Below are 18,249 nucleotides of genomic sequence, written 5' to 3' on the forward strand. Positions count from 1 at the left end.
TCTTCACAAAAATAAGCTTGGCCGTTAATTATGCTCTGTGACTCGCTCTGTGCAGGAGGGTGACCACCTCCCCCCTCAGCCCATATCTCTTCAGCCCCCTACTGACAGCTACACAGACTCCTCTTGATGACACTGCCTGTCACAGGACACTTTATGAGCACTCTTGTGCACCAGGTGCTGTTCTGGTTGCCCAGGATGGAGCAGGGAACAAAGCAGTCCTTGCCCTCAAGACCTCCCTTTGCTACCACTAGACATTACCTGTTCCCAACAGTTTCCTAGAGTGTACAACGGCGCATGTATAGACATGTATCTTTGCATGCACGTGAAAGTATTACACTTGGGTAATTTATGTTAAAAGGAATTGTGCACATCAAAACTTAAAAATATATCTTTTTTTTTCTTTTAACATCAAAATTGTTTTTGAGACAGGGTTTTATTATGTTGCTTTGGCTGGCCTCAAATTCCTGTCTCAAGAGATTGTCCTGCCTCAGCCTCCCACATAGCTGGGACTACATATGTTGAATTTTTATTTTTATTTTTGCAGTGCTGGGGATGGAACCCAGGGACGTTTTACCATATGTAAATTAATACATATGTACACACATGCATCCGCCATGTATACACGTGTCCATCTAGGCACACATGCGTTCCTTTGGCCTCCAGTAAACGAAGCATATATGACAGGCCTTGAACTGGACCAGGGGACTCCATGGCAAGGTGTCTGGCCTTGTGCGGCTCCTGTTGGAGTGGGAGAAAGAGCTAAGTGAATGGCCTCATAGGGTTTGTCCGGGGCCAAGTGAGGGTAAGGATTCTCTGAGGCACTCCCACTTTTCCCAGCTGTTCTGCAGGCTGTGGTCACAGTAAATTCCTTCCTTCCTCTTTTCTTTCCCACACCTAATCCAGTGCTTAAGTTCACTTACCTCTCAACTTCAAGAACACTGCGGCACCCGATCAAATTCAAAACTGGGGATATTCAAGAGGCTCTAAGCCTTTGCTGCTCTAAGCCTTTGCTGGTTGCTGCTGTCTCAATCATGACTAACTTTTCTCATGGCTCAGCACCTTCTCTCAGTGCTTCCTGTGAAATGTGCCCCCTTTCTCTTTCCCTGCCATGGTCTGAGCCACCACTCTTTTTTTTAATATTTATTTATTTTTTAGTTTTCGGCGGACACAACATCTTTGTTGGTATGTGGTGCTGAGGATCGAACCCGGGCCGCACGCATGCCAGGCGAGCGCGCTACCGCTTGAGCCACATCCCCAGCCCCCACCACTGTCTCTAGAAGGACTGTTTGAAACATCCTCCTCACCCGTCTGCTTGCTTCTGTGTCTGCCCCCTGGCAACCAAGGCATGTTCCACACAGCAGCTCAGCTACAGGAACTTCTAACAGCATATTTTGGATTTTTTTTTTTTTTTTTTTGTACTGGGGATTGAACCCAGGGGCACTTAAGCACTGAGCCTTTTTTGTTGTTGTTTTGTTTTTGAGATAGTGTCTTTCTAAGTTGCTTAGGGCCTTGCTAAGTTGTTGAGGCTGGCTTTGAACTTGTGGTCCTCCTGCCTCAGCCTCCAGACCCACTGGGCTTATATGTTGGATCTTGCCACTTCCCTGCCAACATCTTCTGATGTGTTCCTTTGGACTTAAAATAAAATAAAATCTAAACTCTTCTTAGGCCCTCAAGGGCCCATGTGACCAGGGCCCTGCCTGCCTGCAACCCTCTCTGCCCCCTCTACTCACGCCATTTCTCACAGTCTCCTAAACACCCCAACTCATGCCTTTTTCCCCCAGAGCTTTTTGTGTGTGGTGGCCCTTATTATTTACTGGGCTGAGAGGACTCCTCCAGGAGGCCTTCCTTGAGCGTGCCTTCTGAATCAGGACCCTAGACCCAGGCATTCTTTCACATTTCCTGGACTTTCTTCTCCAGACAACTTGCTTCAGGTCTTGCTTGGTGTTGGGTTGCTTATGTGTCTGATCAGGACCTCAGGGAAGAAGGATAGGCCATACCTGGGAATTTGGGGGACTGGAGAATTGTGGGAGTGCTGGGCTGGAGCTCCCCACCGACCATGCTCAGATGCCCTTGTCCTTCCAGGACTGAGCCTTTTGTAGACACACCCTCAAGGTGTCCTTGCAACATTCTAGAAAGGTTGATATTTTTATTCACATTTTGCAAGGTGAAAAAACCGTGGATCAGAAATGGAAGATTCCCTTCTATGCCTATAAAATCATACCCAAAGTTTGTGTGACATAAGTGGTCAATAGCATGCCAACTGGATTTCGAACTCAGTTCTGCTGGTTTCAGGACAAGTGATCTTAGCCATGTCATACTGAAATCCCTCCCCACTGGCAGTACCAGAGCCTCAGTGTTCCAAACTGAGCCTACACTGCCAATATACACCAGAGCCAGGATTCTAACTTGGGCTTGTTTCACCCGAAATTTAGCATCCTGTGTTGGTACCATGATCTCTGCTTTGCCCAGACACCATTGGGGAAATGAGGGAAGGGAAACTTCCTGGGTTCCCAGCCTTCAGGCTGCAGAGAGATAAATGGAGCTAAGCCTGGCAGCCTCCACCCTACTTCCTGTCGGAGAGGACTGAGGCTGAGGTTATTCTCGGTCACAGCTGAGGAGTCACCCAGGCCTTGGGATATCCTTGACTGGCTCCCTCTGAAATTACCTCCTGGGTTCAGGTAGCCAGGCCCAGGCAGGATTAATGAGAACACACCCCCTGTGCTTGTGGACAGCACAGTGTAGCACTCAGCACTCAGGTCAAGGGATTTAAATCCTCTATGACTCTACTTCCCTGCCTGTAAAAAGGATACAAAGAAGCATGGGGATCTACTATTATAATTTTTCTCCAATTTGGCTGTTATATCTAAATTATGGGACCAATGAGAGAAGCATGGATGGCCCACCAGTGTCACTGGGAAGCAGGAAGAAACCAGAGATGGGAGTCCTCATTCACACGTCTAGACATAACACATGCTCCAGTCCTGCCCAATCTGCCCATGTCTCAGAATCCTCCTCTCATTTCTCCATGCTGAAGTCCTGCAGCCAGCGCCTCTTGCTCTGATCACAACAGACCCCTCACCCACCTGTTTTCCATCTTCTCCCTTCCACATCACCTGAAGCCAGAGCAAGCTTCTTACCAGAAAAAGCAAGTCCTACAGGTCAAAACATGTTGGTGGTTTCCTTCTTACACTGGTCTACTAGACTGGCAGATCAGGCTGCTACAGGCCTTTTTTAGCCTCATCGCTTGCCCCTCAAATCACCACAATGCAGCCAAAGAGGTACTGGTAACTTCCTGTGAGCACCATGCAGTATGCCAGGCCTCTGGTGGATTTCTGCTTGCATCCTGTCCCACCCAATGCATGCATCCTGAGGATGGCTTCGGTTGCTTTCTGCAGGAACCCTTCTCTCTGAGTCTCCTTCCATCCCCGCATGCCAGGTGCCTCCTTTGAGATCTCCAGCTCCCTCTATGTCTCCTACTACAGTTCTTATTCACCACATTTGTTACTGCTTATATCCAGGTCTGCTTTTCCACAGGTCTTAAGCTTGGAGGGGTCAGTGAGGGCGAGACCACCAGGCTCCCCATTGGGTCCCTGCTCAGAGTAGTGCCCCTAAACATTTGGGAACTGGAAGAATGAGTTACAAAATACCGAGGGCCTTGGGAAACGGAAGTTTCTGAAGTTGCTCCATCCCCAGAACAGTTAATCTAGCCAGTGACACTATTTAAGAAACCAGAGGACAACAAAAGACTTAGATAACATCAAGGAATGAGATAAGCTGGGTCACAAGGCTGCTTGATGAACTGCTTCAAGTCACCTTCACGGCAGGCGAAGCCTTTGCAGACACTTCGCAGATTCGGAGGGTAAGAAACCAGCTTCTAGGGCCACCTCTCTGCGTGTCAGTTTTCTGAGAAATGGGACTCGCTCTCTTCAGAGCCTACTTTAGTGCTCAATGAACTAAAATCTGGCAGGACCTTGGAAGGCCGTGCCATTCACAGTTTTCAGACTGTTTCTCCTCGTCATTGTTTCTTCTTTTCTTCTGCTCCCGCTCTCCTCTCTGCCCTGCTAGCCGCTGCTCCCCGCCCCGCGACCTCCCACTGCCTGGCCTGGGCCCCTCTGACTGCCTCTCCGCTCCGCCCTGCCCGAGGAGGCGGGCCCGGCCGCAAGGCGCACCAATAGGGGCGGCTCTGCCTCCCACGAGTCCCGCCCTACACCACCGTGCACCAATGGTGTTCCCCGCTCGCCCCGCCGGGCCGCCAATCGCGGGCGGGCTGGGCCGCCGACGCCCCGCCTGCAGCGCGCGGCGGCCACTCGGCGGGCGGCCGAGCAGGGCCTCGGCAGTCTCGGAGCGGCTTGGCGCGGCTGGGTGCAGCGTCGGGCTCAGGCGGCCTCGTCGGGGGCGCAGGCGGCGGCACTGCTGCTCGCCAGGTGCCGAGCAGAGGCGGCGGGCGAGGCGAAGCCACCGGCCGGGCCGGAGGGCGCCTCGGTTTTGCCGGGACCCGCGGGGCGGGTCCCAGGACCTAGGAGGAGGCGGCGCCCCTGGCTGCCCGGTGCTCGCCCGGAGGAGGCCCGCGGGCGGACGTTCCCTACCGCAGCGTCCCTGCCCGCCTCCCGGAGAGGCTGCCAGAGTCCCGGCAGTGCTGTGGGTGCCCTCCGCCACCACCCCTGGCCTCACCTGCGCGGGCCGCCTGGCACCAGGTGCGGGGGCGTGTGCGCAGCGAGGGCACCTCCCCTGTCGCCAGCGGGGCGGGGGCGGGGCCGGGGCCGGGGCCGCCCGCCACCCCTAGTCTCACCGGCCCGCCCGGCCCGCGGCGTCAGCTCCCGGAGGCCCGAGGCCCGCGGCTCGGGATGCTGCAGGTCCGCGCCGCCGCTCGCGCGCCGCCCGCCACACTAGCGCCTGCCTCCTGGGCCATGCCCTGCTGTTTACATGCTGGTGAAGCCCCCGGCCGCCCCGGGCCCCTCCGAAACCCGGTTGCCCGAGGGTGAAGCCGGCCCGCCCGCGAACTGGACTGGTCACTCCGACCTAGGGCTCCGGACTCAGATCCCTGATCGCTCGGCCGCCTCCGCCACCATCTGGGCGGGATCCGGCTCTGGGGTTTTGGAGGAGGGGGTGTTGTAAGGAAGGGAATCCTGGGGATTTCTACCCCTTCCCTTTTATTTGGCCTTCGGGGCCTTAGACTCAGGGAACTCGCCCATGGCTTTCTTGATGAAGAAGAAGAAATTCAAATTCCAAACCACTTTCACCCTGGAGGAGCTGACGGCCGTCCCGTTCGTGAACGGAGTCCTCTTCTGCAAGGTCCGGCTGCTGGATGGCGGGGATTTTGTCAGCTTGTCGTCAAGGTAGGAGCTAGGGCGTTTGTGCCTGCAGGGGATGGGGGTGGTGCTGGCAGGGATCTAGTCATTTGGCAAGTGTGGAAGCCCCCCTGGGGCATTAGGTGTTTGGGGCAGGTTTGCACTGGCAGAACCTGGCCTAAGTAAGTTGGTAGAGTGACAGTCACCAGTCTGCAGGTGACCAGCCAGACACCTGGGGTTCTGTTTTTTCAGGCCCTGCATGCAGCCCTGTAGGCCCATTCTGCAGACTTGCATATAGAGCCCAGTAGGATTTGGGCCTTGAAGGAGTGGGTAGGGAAGGGGTGTTCCAGGCTACCTTGCAGTCCAACTGGCCAGTGGGGCTGTCATATGATTTAGAGACCCAGCCAGCCACAGGTTCTCTGGCTTTCCACTGTGGCTGGGAAGGCCGGGTTGCAGGCACCCCTCAGTTTGGCTGGAGGGTGGTGGCTGGATTTTGGCCAGTCCAGCCTCCTCTGAGTGACTGTCCTCCTCTGGCTTGAGCTGGGCTACTTTGCATTGCAAAGGCTCTTGTCAGGAGGCTGCTGCCCAGTGTGAAAGAAGGGGCGAACCAAGAGAATGGTTTGATCCCCAGCCTGTCAGGTCTAGCTGCCCAGCTTATTGCTGAATGTCACGGAACTCCCAAGCTGTTACTTGCTGACTGGGACCACCTGGGGTCTCACAGTTCTGGCCTGTCCAGAGAGATCCTTGGAGTTCTAAAGATGGGGATTTGAATCCTGGCAGTTTCTGGGCTCCCTTTTCATCTAGGAAATTGGGCCTGATATAGGTCTCATCCAGAGTAGATAGAATGGGATGCAGGGCCTGGCCCATGGCCTGGGACACTTGCTCCCCCCACCCTGTCTGCCCTTTGCTCTTCAGGCCTTGTGAGCCTGTTAGCTGCAGCTGCCTCACTATTCAGAAATGGAGATGTGTGTTACAAATGGAGAAACTGAGGCCTAGAAGGAGGAAGTAAGTGGCTTTCCAGGGAACTTGCAGGAAGCAGTGTCAACTGGACTTGGCCTGTTTGGAGACCTGTTGGATGAATCTGGAGGTGGGGAAGAAGAGGGGAGCTGCAGGCCTAACCAGATTTTGGAATCTCTGGTCCACACAGAGTGGGGTACCTCTTCTGTGCACTAGCTCCCTGTTCTGGGATCTACTTATCTGAGGAATTTGAACAAGGGCTGTCCCTTGTGGTGGGGGTGGCAGCAATCCTTGGTTGCCTGGGAAGCCTGTGATCCCGCAGCCACCCCACACAGTGCCTCCTGGTTTCAGAGGGCTGTGCTCAGAGCTAGGGCCTGGAGTTGGCTATTTATTGGCTGGGTGACCTTGGGTGAGTTACCCAACCTTTCAGATCACAAGAGCCAGCAATTGTTGTTGCTGAGCTCCTTGTTTTGCTAGCACCTGTCAATACCTTGTCATGGAGCAGAGGTAGAGGCCAGGGCATAGGATTATCATTGGCCCCACAGGATTATCATCCCCATTTTACTGAGGAGAAAACTGAGGCACAGAGTGAATGATTTGCCTGAGTTAATAAAATGGAACGTAGATTCAAACTCAGGATTGCTTTTAACCATTACCCTGTTGTGCCTCAGAGCCTCAGTTTCCTTTTTTGTAAAATGGGTTATAAGGGGGATAGATTATGTATGTACTGTGTCTGGTCTGGAAGATTGATGCAGCAGAGGGGTACAACAGCCCAGGTCTTAGGGGGACATCCCCATGGAATCAGCAGAGTGCCTACTGTGAGCCAGGATGGGGACAGTATCTTGAATCCCAGGGAGGAACTCATAATGAGCCCCAGCCTGAGGTCTTGCCTGGCCTCCCAGGCCCTGTAGCCAGTCTCACTCTACCCGTCAGCCTTTCTGTTGTGTGCTAAGCCTGCCTCCTCATCCAGGAAGTATGGAAAGTTCCAGGTCTTAGCCCACATGGTCTGGATTTCACCTCTGTTTTCCCTTCTCTTCTGGCAAGGGGCCTCAGATTCCCTGAACCCAGTAGAGACCAAACAGCTTTTCCCAGCCCTCATCCTGGATGAAATCTGAGTGGGGAGGAGCTGACATTGAGGCCCACAAGGTGCTGGGTTCCTGTTTGCTGCTGGGCAGGTGTGACTGGAGAGAGCAATGATATTGGAACCAGAACCCAGTTTAGAACCACTTTGGCTTTGGCTGGGCTTTTGCCCAAGAGATGGGGGCTTCTGGGTTCCTCCTCCTTCCACCCACACCCCATCCAACCTGGTCTCTAGCCCAGAAGCCCTGCCTCACAGGCCACTCCTCCAAACCACCAGGGCCCCATTGTTTACAAGTTGGGGTAAGGACTGGGGTGATTGGACCTGGTTAGATCCTGGGCCCAGATCCAGTAGTGCATTCCCCCCAACCCCAGGGACCTTTGAGATGGCTCAGAGCCAGTGTTGGCAGCATGGGCTCTGTCACAGTGAACTGCCTGAGGCCCCACCCTGCAGCACCCGCCCTCCTAGCCAGAATGTTTCCCTCTGTGTTGGGTGCCATGGCAACAGCTGGGAACTCTGCGCTGCCTGACCCAATTTGAACAGGTAGAGCAGGTGGTACGCTGGGGCTGGGCCATTCCCCAGCCTTATCATTCCGACACCTCCTGTGAACAGTAATCCTCACAGCCACCACATTGGGAGCCCTGTGCAGTGTGCCAGGCCCTGTGCTGAGTATTTTGCAAGTGGTATCCCCATTAATCCTTTGCCATCTGGAGAGGCACTGAGATCAGATAGAAGTCACCAGGTGGGAAATGGCAGTTGGGAAATTCTTTTATCATGGTTAAAGTCCTTTTGCCTGTGCGTATGCTGCATGTCAAGGAGCTCCTCAAACGCACAGTTAGTTGAATCCCCATAACTACCTTGTCAGCTGAGGGCACTGTCCTTACTATGGATGAGGGTGCCCGGGTCAGGAGAGTTGAAAGGACTAGGCCTCTGTCACTCAGCTGGAGACCAGCTGAGATAGGACTTGAATTTCAGCAGGTCTGGCTCCAAAACCCTGTCCTGCTATGGTGGCAGTAGGTGAGGAGCAGCTAGAGACCCATGTGACATTCCAGACCTTTAAAGAAGGCTTTTTTCAATAGATAAGGTGGTACAGGAAAGTCCAGATCTGGGTAGTGTAGAGGAACTGAACTAGATCATGGGAGGCACAAAATGAAGAGTTCTCAGGACCCTGAGGCAGGGGTGGGACTGGGGTCACTGGATTTGGGAGCAGGAAGAGGCTAGAACTGGGGCATAATGGGTTCCAGCCTGAACACCTCCCAGATGGAGGGATCCAAGTATGTCTGGGAGGCTTTTCTGGGGTGCAGCGAGCGGGGCCCCAGAGGGATGCAGAGGTCCCAGCCAAGTCTGAGTCAGAAAGTGGCCAACCTGTCCCGAGGTGGAAGAATCTCAAACATTCTGAGAGGGTTCTGCTCCCAGCTGGCATGGGTCCTTTAGCTTGCCCCATGCACATGGCTGGCAGTGCCAGAGGAAGGGAGTGCATTGTTTAGCCAGTGGGTGGGGAAACTGAGGTCTAGGGCAGAGCAGTGACTTGTCAGGGTCACTTAATAGGAAGAGCAAATGTGAGGAGACTGGCCTGGCCCTGACTTCTGTCCCCTGTGCCTCAGTACCCCTCAAAACACAAGCCCTGCCTGCCTATTGTGGGCATGGCTTTGTGCCCACTGGGATGGGAGGCCCTGGAGAAAGGCCTTGGACAGGTCAGCTCTGCAGACGGAGGTCCTGTGTTTAGGCCCAGCCCTGGGGAGGCCAGGCAGGCTTGGTCTTTCCTCACATATGCCATACACTTGGCCAGAGCCCACTGGCCTTGCCCACTCTCCTTGAAAAAAGCTGCAGAATGCCACTTGAGGCTACCACTGTTCCAGTCTGCTCTTAGGGATATCTTGGTGTGGAGCTCTGGGAAGGCAGGATGGAGAAGGATTCTCAGATCTGTCCCGAGGGGCTGAGGAGAGCAGGGACAAAGCCCTGGGCTGTGGAGGCTCAGACTCTGGGAAGGGAGGAGGGGCCAGCAGACAGGTTCCATTCTACATTTTTTTTTTTAAAGTTTTATAGTTGTAGATGGACAACATGCCCTTATTTTATTTATTTATTTTTTTATGTGGTGCTGAAGATCGAACCCAGTCTCACACATGCTAGGCAAGCACTGTGCCACTGAGCTACAGCCCCAGCTGGAGCTGATTCCACTTTTTAAAAAATATGTATATTTTTATTTATGTTTTTTAGGTGTAGATGAACACAATACCTTTATTTTTTAAGACCTTTATTTTATTTATTTATTTTTAATGTGGTGCTGAGGATCGAACCCAGTGTCTCACGTGTGCTAGGCAAGTGCTCTACCACTGAGCTACAGCTGCAGCCTCCATTCCACTTTGACCCAGTATTCACCATTGGTCCTGGGCTTCCAGAGATGAGCAGGACCAGACCGCCCTGTTCCTGTGAACTCCCAGTGGGTGGGGCCAGTGTGCCTGGCGGGCATCATGGGAACTCTGTAGCCTAACAGATGTGGGGAGTCTCCTCTTGGATCCCATTAACCCCTGGCAGACCAGCTGGGGAGGCGTTTCTGTCCAGGCATCTGTCCACTTATTATCAGGTGTCGAGTGAGCGCCCATCCAGGTTGGCATGGTCCTGGCCCTCACATAGCTCACTGTCTCATGACAGGGCTCATCAGTGCCATAGGGAGGATTTCCTCAAGGAGGGAGTGCTGCATGGGAGCCCCCAAGGCTGCGTGGCATGGCCTGGAAGAAGTGGGAAGACTGTGGACTGGAGGGCCCTGGCCCAAGGCACTGCCTCTTGAGAGGATCAGGCAGGGCACTTTCGTGGGTTGGGGTACAGGGAGGGAAGGAAAGGGTTAGAGTAAGTGATGGAAAGGATCCAGGCTGCTGGCTTTGGGAGTCCTCTGAGGGGCAGGTGAGCAGTGTGGCCTGCTTTGCCCACTAGGATGGTAGCTCTTAGCTGCCAGGTGGATGATGGAAGGGGGCTTGGAGAGAGAGGTGGAGTGCTGGTCCAGCCTTGGGTGGGGGTAGCAGGCAGAGTGGGGAGGGGGTTCTTCACCCTAGTGGCCCGGCACCATGCCTAGTGCGTGGAAGGTGCTAGAAGATGGTCATTCAGAGTATGCACAGGGGCACACGTAGCCGGGATTCTGTGGAGCCATGCAGTGCTCCAGGAGTTGTTGATCACATAAAAATCCTGACTTTCAGTTTCTTTCAAGTTGGGAGATCTGACAGCAGTGCTGCCTGGCTGTTTGGCTTAAGGGAATTTGCAGCTGCCTCCTCACATGGGCTTCCTGCCCAGGGTTCCTCTGACCCCACCAGTACACCCTTGGGTTCCTGGTGTGATCTTCGTCCCTTGTTTTACCTGGACCAGCCTAGTCCCTGGGGCCCCTGTGGAAGCCTTCTGTATGCAGGCATGGGGACAGAGAGGCCTATGGAGAGAAGTCCTTCTGGCGGGGAAGTGGTCAGGGCCAAGCTAGTAGGCCACAGAGGCCAGAAGGGTCAGCAAAGTCATGGCACCAGGTCAATTGCCAGCTCCCTTTAAGGTCACGTCAGGCTGCTGGTGGCCAAGGTGAGACCTGAAGCTGCCCAGTCTCTGCCTGGCCTTAATGTCTGCTCCTTGGACCTGACTTTTGATGCCAGCTGGCCACATTGTTAGCAGGTGCCAGCCTGGCAGCAGCCCTGACCCAGGTCACCAGGCTCCATGGAGCCAAAGCTGCTCTCTAAGTCCTGTTCCTTGCTTGAAGCTCCATTCTGGGAGATGCTCTGGCCTGGGGTTCTTAGCAGCAACCATACTGCGTGCATGGGGGTGGCCGGAGGCCCGGAGTGACTTTGAACCCTCTTAGTACCTGGGAGTCCTAACTTGCTTTCAAGGAGCCCTGCATATGGGTACTGGGATAGCTGCTGGCAAGTCTGTGTACAGACCTTAGGAGCCTGTGGACTCTGGTGGAGTGGAGACCTGGCAGTAGTACTGTGGCGACAGTTTACATCTGTCCTCCTCTCACCATGCAGCCATGGGAAGGTTGGAGCAGGGGAGAGCCGCCAGATTTGCTTAGAAAAGACCTAGACAATTAGAACAAATAATTAATTAAAAAGAAAAGACAAGACCTAGAGCTAGTGTGGGTGGGGAGGGGGTTGGCTGCTCATTATCCACCTCTCCTGGCAAGTGCTTGGGATTGGGGGGACACCAGACCTGTCCTCATGCTCCAGAGGTAGGTTGCTGTTTGGTTGGCTGACGCTGCCCAGCTTGTTCCTGGCCCTGGTGACTTCGTAGGGTTAAGGTTGCAGACACCCAGGGCTGGGAAGAACTCTCAAATGTAGGCCCCAAACTGCCCACATTCCCACTCTGCCCAGCTGCTGACTGGCAGTGGACAGTCCTCATCCCCAGCCCAGCCAGCTTGGTTCAGTGGTTGGAGGAAGGAGCTCTGATAAGAGATTCTCTCTGCCTATTGGGTTTTTGTCTTGCCCTCCTCTCCCCTTGACCTGCCATTCACTGCCTGTGACCTTGGGCAAGGGACTTTAGATCCCAGCCTCCTCTGTGACCCTCTCTTGAAGCACAGAGTCTGCCTTGCAGAGTTCCGGGGAGGATGTGGTGAGATAACACCTGTCAGGCGTCCAGTTTGGCCGCTGCCCATGGTGGACACAATGTATGCTAAGGTCTGCCCTCCTGTCTCTGGGCTGAGTCCCAGCTGTGCCAAATGATGTGCCCCACTTGCCCCTGTGGTAGCTGGTATTCTGCTGTGGGCCAGGATGATGGGGTGCTGCCAGGAAAGGGCACTTCCTGCTCAGGGCCAAATCTCTGCCCCCTGCAGGGGTGTGAGTAGGCAAGGAATGAGCCTGGTGTCTGAGCTCAGGCTAGGGACTGCATGCTTTCTTGCCTCGTTAGCTTGGATCTGCCCCATGTGCAGTGCCTCTGCACGGCTAGCTCAGGGACTGCTCTGGGAGGCAGGAGACAAGTGGTGGAGGGCCCTGGCTGTCAGCCTGCTGGTGGACAGGGGCATAGGTGAGAGAGCCCCGGGCCTCCTGGCCCTAACTCACCCCTTGCCCTTCTGGTTTCTCTGTCTTTGTCCTGCATCTGCCTCGTCCTCTGTTCTCCCTTCCGACTCCTGCGTAGCCCAAGAGCTACCTCCTCTGGGAAGCCTTCCCTTGCCTTTTTGGTCTTGTCACCCCTGTAGGCCCTCATCTCAGGGCACTGGTCCTCATCCATGTGTCTGGCTTCCTCCCCAGGCTGTGGGTCCTTCCTGGGCAGTAGTGGCCTTCCCTGCACCTCAGTTCTGGGGCCTGCTGCTGTGGGCTGGTGCTGCCTTGGGCTGGGACTGTTTTATTTTTTCCCCCTCGTTCTGGGGATTGAACATAGGGTCATGCTACTGAGGTACACCCCGGCCCTCTTTTTATTTATTTTTGAGACAGGGTCTCACTAAGTTGCCAAGGCTGTACTCAAACTTGTGATCCTTCTGCCTCAGCCTCCCAAGTTGCTGGAATTACAGGCATGAGTCACTGCACCCTGTACCACTGTGCCCTGCAGCCAGGCAGGGACTTTGCTCCCTTGGCTCTGAACCAGTGAGGGTGCTGGTATGGACTGTGTGGCAGCTACTGCCAGCCGCTGAGCCCAGCCCCTCCCTTCCCCTAGCCTGTGCTGGAGGTATCAGTCTGTGTCAGGAGCAGCTTTCACCCACGCACCAGGCAGCTGGGTGCCACCATGGGCTCAGAGGCTTTGACTGTTAGGCAGCTGAGGGCCTTGCTGGTGGGAGGTGGGTGGACTGTCCTGCAGTGACAGTGATGTTCACAGCAGGCTGGGGATGGGGGAAGGGGCCTGGTGCCACAGTTGTACCTTGGCAATGCTGGGTCACTCTCAGACCACGGCCAGGGGCTTTGCCCTGAAGCCTCAGCTTCTTCCTCCACATGGGGGTGCTCGCCTGGGGGCAGGAGGGCTCCCTGAGATCAGGGTGTTTGTGCTTAGCACATGGCCAGGCCTCTGTAAGGTAAAAACAGACCAAACCTGCCGAGAGGGGCTGCAGAGCCTGGGCTGGGGGTGCCCAGCTGGGTCCTCTCCACCTGCAAAGCACCCTTGCGTCTCACCACTTCCTCTCTGAGAACCAGACTCTCTGCAGACATGTGGGGGCAGCACACCTGTGGTTTGTGCTCTGCGTAGTCTCCCCCTAGTTGCTCTGTGATCATTTCCTGGGCATCTTCTGTGGCTGGGGCCCTGGCTGGGCCCTGCAGTTGCAGCCCCCTCCAGGATCCCTTCTGTAGGGGAGGCACATGAATCTAGTTAGAGTTCCAGTGACAGTCCCAAGGAAAGATGTTGACCTGGGTCCAGGGGATGGGTGGGGTTAGAGGACAGCCCCAGATGAAGAGCCGGTGGCCTGGGAGTGGGCTTGGAATAGGCAAGGGCCTGGAGAGGGGTTCCATCTGAGGGGTGGGAGCTCGGAACAGGTGGAATCAGAGTAAAGTTTGTATTTTAGAACCACCAAGGACAGTATAAGGTGGCCTGCTGGGGCTGTAGGTCGCAGAAGGGCAGGTGAGTGTCAGCTGAGACGATCCCCACCCAGTCATCATGGAGTGACTGAAAGCAGAACTCAAGGCACCCTCTGCCACTGCTGCCCCTGAGGACCAGCGCACAGACACTGTAGAACAAGAAGGCGGGGTGGGGCTGGGGCTGGGGCTGGGGCAGAGCGCGGGTGAAGCCCTGGGGGCGATCCTCAGCACCACATAAAGATAAATAAATAAAATAAAGATATTGTATGTATCTACAACTACAATAATAATAATAAGAAGAAGGCTGAGACAGGTGGTGTGATGACATTTGTATAACGTTTGGAAGTGTCCAGTGCAGGTTGGGTGAGGGTTACGTCTGGAAGGGGCTTCTGGGCCTACCCTATTCTGCTTCTGGAGGCTAGTTCCATGAATATGTACCCTGAGCTGCACTTTTCTGTGCCAGAAACAAGTCTCCAGATGCCCCGCACCTCTAGACAAAAATGAGGCACCCTTTTGGGCATCAGGAAGCCTGGAGGAGGTCCTCGGGATGTTGAGCAGGCCAGCCTGCACCGTCCTGACCCGTGAGCATCACTCTGGTTTATAAGACAGTACCTCGTCCCGCAGCTGCCGGCAGTCCTCTCTGGCTGGGAGTTTTTCTTCTGTCTCTTGCAAACCCCAGCAGGGCTTACGGGGCAGTTCTGAAGCTTGGTAGGCTCCTAAGGTTGCCAGGCTGCTGGGTCTCTCAGCCGTACTTTCCTCATCTGTGAAATGGATAGTAAGCTCCTCTGTGGTGCCTGGATGAAATGGGTGATGCCTGTTATGTGCCCATTATAGACCCTGTGTTTGATAAAGGTTTGGTGGTGGTTGGTATCAATCCAGGGCAATGGACAGAGGGGGCCCAGGGCTGGGAGCAGAAAAGAAAGGCCTACGTTTCTCCCTTTCTCCTTGAGTTTCTCTTCTGTCTTCACAATTGTGATTAGAGCTGGGCCACTGCCTGGCCAAAATGCATGGTCCCTTTCTGGGGCCCATGCACAGAGGAGACCATTAGACACATCCATCTCAGAGACCTCTGAGCAGAACAGGGGAGGGGGACATCACCACTCTGCTTTGGGGTTGTCCTTTGATGTGCTCGCTCTGAGAGCCAGAGAAAAGTGGCATTGGACTGCAGCAGTTCCTAAGGGGGTTGAATTGGCTAAAGAGGGTCACATGTTACAGCTGGACCCAGATGTCCAGCATGGCTGCAGGCAAGCCTAAGACCTGGCCTATTCAAAGGAGTCCCCAGTGTCCAACTCGGTTTGTAGTAAGTGCTCTCTAAATGGATGTGGAGTGAATAACAGAGGCAGGGACTGGCCATTTTCAGAGAATCAGGTGTCCACGGAGAAGGTGGAAAATGGTGAGTAAGGCCCTTGTGGTCCTGCCTGACCCTGAGCCTTTTGTCCTGTGGTTAGAATCCCTGGGAGCTGCTAAGAAAGACTGGAAAAACAGGTCTGAGTTGGTGTCAGACTGTGAAGAAAAGCAGTCCCTACTTGTTTCATGGTCACCCGAGAAATCTCAGGAGCCACAGGGAGGTTGTGGATCAGTGGGAACACCTGGTGGCAGAACCAACGATGGAGATGATTCTTGACTCTGCAGAGAGGTGGGGAGAGCCCAGCTGGAAAGCTGCTGCCTGGGAGTGGCGCAGGAAGGTGTTGGACAGCCCTGTGGAGCAACCTGGGGAGGCTCTTATGTGGCCAGCAGATATTCCTGGGTACCTACTGTGTGCAGGGAACTGGTGTTGGGACAGGGGAGGTAGTTGAACACAGCAGGGGCCCTGCCTCTGGGACCTTTGCTCTGGGGGACTGGCTCTGCTCTCACCATTTTCTGACTCAGGCCCAGAAGAGGAAGCTCACATGTAGAGGGGGTGCCCTCAGAATGGGCCAGGTTGCAGGATGGGGTGCAGAGGACAGAGGTACCCTCAGGACCCGAGTCCAGTCCTTCAGGGAACCAGGCCCGGGAATGGGAATCCTCCCTTCTCTCTCTCCCCCTGTCTCCTCTGGTGAATCAAACACCACCCAAGGGTGAGTCAGCCAGGAGCGCCTGCATGTGCCTGGACCACCTGCCCAGCCAGCTTGGTTGGAGGCCTGGGGAGACGACCAGATCACTGGTCCTGGGGCAGGGAAGGGGACTGGCTCAGGGGCTCTGCGTGCTGCCTGGAGCTCCACATCCCTTTCTGTGGTTACTGCTGAAGGGCTAGGCCCTGCCCCAAAGGAGAAAAAGTTTATTTAGCACTTCTGTTTCAGAGGTCCCAGTTCATAGACGGCTGAATCCATTCTTTTGGGCCCAAGGTAAGGCAGAGCATCAACGCAGAAGGGTTTGGCAGAGGAAAGCAACTAGGAACATGGCACCAGGAAGCAGAGTTTATATTTTGTCTTCACCAGGACAAAATATAAACCCCAAAGGAATGCCCCTAGGGACTCACCTCCCCCAGCCCCAGCCTCCCTGCCTACAGTTACCATCCAGTCGAACTCTGTTGAACTCTATCGGGGATTAATGCATGGATTAGGTTCTGGCTCTCCTAACCCTATCTTTTCACCTCTAAATTTTCTTGCATTGTCCCACACATGAACTTTTGGGGCATACCTCACATCTAAACCATAACAGGTCACACTCTGTGCTTGGTAACAACTCCACAAGACAGGGACAGGGTGATGAAAGAGGCCCAGAGAGGTCAAGTGTCCACTGGGTGGCAAAGCCTGATCTTGGACCCCAGTGTCTCTGTCTTCCCATGCCTCTGTGGTGGGCCTGCTGAGCATCTGACAGGCTGAGGAAGGGCAGTCGACTACCAGGTTCAGCACTGTAGCTCTCTGTGCTGCAGTCGAGGGTCCTGGAGGGGAGGTCGCTACCCAGACCAGTGTGATGGTTGTTGTGTCTTCACTTGAATTCCTGGGGCCTCTGGCCTCGTTCAGTCCTGGAGGTCCATGGGGGTCTAGGATCAGACAGATGGGTTCAGATCACAGACTCTACCATCCAGGAGACCTTACATAGGTGACTTCACCACCTGTGACCTCAGATTTCTAGCCTGTGACATGAGAGCGATGGGCTGTGGATTTGGGGAGGTCAAGCATGGCACGCTCTTGGTTTAGTGCCTGACTTGTAGCAAGTGCCCAGCAATGGGAAGCTGATCTTGGGCACTTTGCTAAACCAGCCTATGGGGAGCATTTCCTCACATCTCCCTGCAACCTGGAACGACCTCACTTGTTCCCCAGCACCAGTGGGTCTTGCTGGGTTTGGTCCAGGTCATATCCCACCAACCCTGCATTCTGACCCAGTGAACATCTCTCACTTGGCATGAGCCTGTTTGCAGAGGCCAGTGTGACAGATAACTCATGCTGCTGTAAGACAGTTTCCTGAGAATGGCTCCATTCTCGGCAGATTTCTCAGGGATCCTGCAGCAAGGGGACTGGGAGTGCAGACCACCTGTCACCTCAGTGTGATCTGTGGCAAGTGCCTGCACTCCCTGTTGATGTCCTCATCTGTGAAGTAGAAGCAGGAAGTCAATGCTTGAGAAGCACCCAGCACACAGGAAAATGCCCAGGAATCAGGAGCCAGGCTGGGCCACACTGGTGGTGGTGGGTACCTTTGCTCAGGTCAAAGCCAGCTGTTTACTTTTTTTTTTTTCTTTTTTCTGTGCTGAAGATTGAACCTAGGGCCTTGTGCCTGTCAGGCAGATGCTTTACCACTGAGCCACACCCCAACCTAGCATTTTACTTTGGGACCCTTCACTTGCTGTCCCTTGTGGGTTGCTCTTGAAAGAGGAGCAACCCCTGGCATCAGTTGAGAATCACATTCACAGATTGGAGCCTGGACAACAGCGCTAGTCGGCCAGGTGTGGGGGCACACACCTGTAATCCCCAGTAACCTGGGAAGAGGATCACGAATTCGAGGCCAGCTTCAAAAATTTAGTGAGGTCTTAAGCAACTTAGCAAGATCCTGTCTCAAAATAAAAAATAAAAAGGACTCTTGGGGCAGAAGACAGAGCATGGAGGCTGCTTGCCTGTGTTTGTAAAGCAGGGTTGCTGGCACCTGCCTGTGCTGGCTATTTGAAGACCATTCTCAAGGTTATTTGGCTGGAGAGCATCAGGATTCAAGCCCAGGTGGTCTGACTCCAGAATCCTTACTTTTAACCCTGTTCATCCCACCCCCTGCAAGCCTGAGTGGCTGACTCATCTCTCACCCCTCGTCTGTCTTGGGGTTTGCAAAGCCTCAGTGTGCTGTCCATTCCGCTTGTTTGGTCACTTGCTGCTGCCAGCTTCCACTCCCTGCCCATCTGTCAATCCCTCAGCCATTGTTAAGGAGTGATGAAGGCAGCGTGGGGCTCCAGAGGGCTCCTTTGAGCACTCCAGCATCAGGCCCCAAGGGGTTTGGCTTCTAGGAACTTCTTGCTGTCTCACTGCGGGAGGAGGGGCTGGCTGGGCCAGAACTTTTA

General features: G+C 54.5%; 1 protein-coding gene across 1 annotated transcript in view; it reads left to right on the forward strand.

Annotated features, from left to right (window-relative positions):
* Positions 1–4,314: 4,314 nt before the first annotated feature.
* Positions 4,315–18,249, forward strand: part of EEIG1 (estrogen-induced osteoclastogenesis regulator 1) — a 32,932-nt gene continuing 18,997 nt past the window's right edge. The window contains exon 1 of the mRNA XM_081280874.1: positions 4,315–5,336. Within this exon, the coding sequence (XP_081137000.1) occupies positions 5,191–5,336 (146 nt within the window). The 5' untranslated portion in view covers positions 4,315–5,190. The remainder of the gene's footprint in view (positions 5,337–18,249) is intronic.

Source organism: Spermophilus citellus (assembly GCF_964194105.1).
Source record: "Spermophilus citellus genome assembly, chromosome: 2".
In the NCBI taxonomy this organism is placed as follows: Eukaryota; Metazoa; Chordata; class Mammalia; order Rodentia; family Sciuridae; genus Spermophilus; species Spermophilus citellus.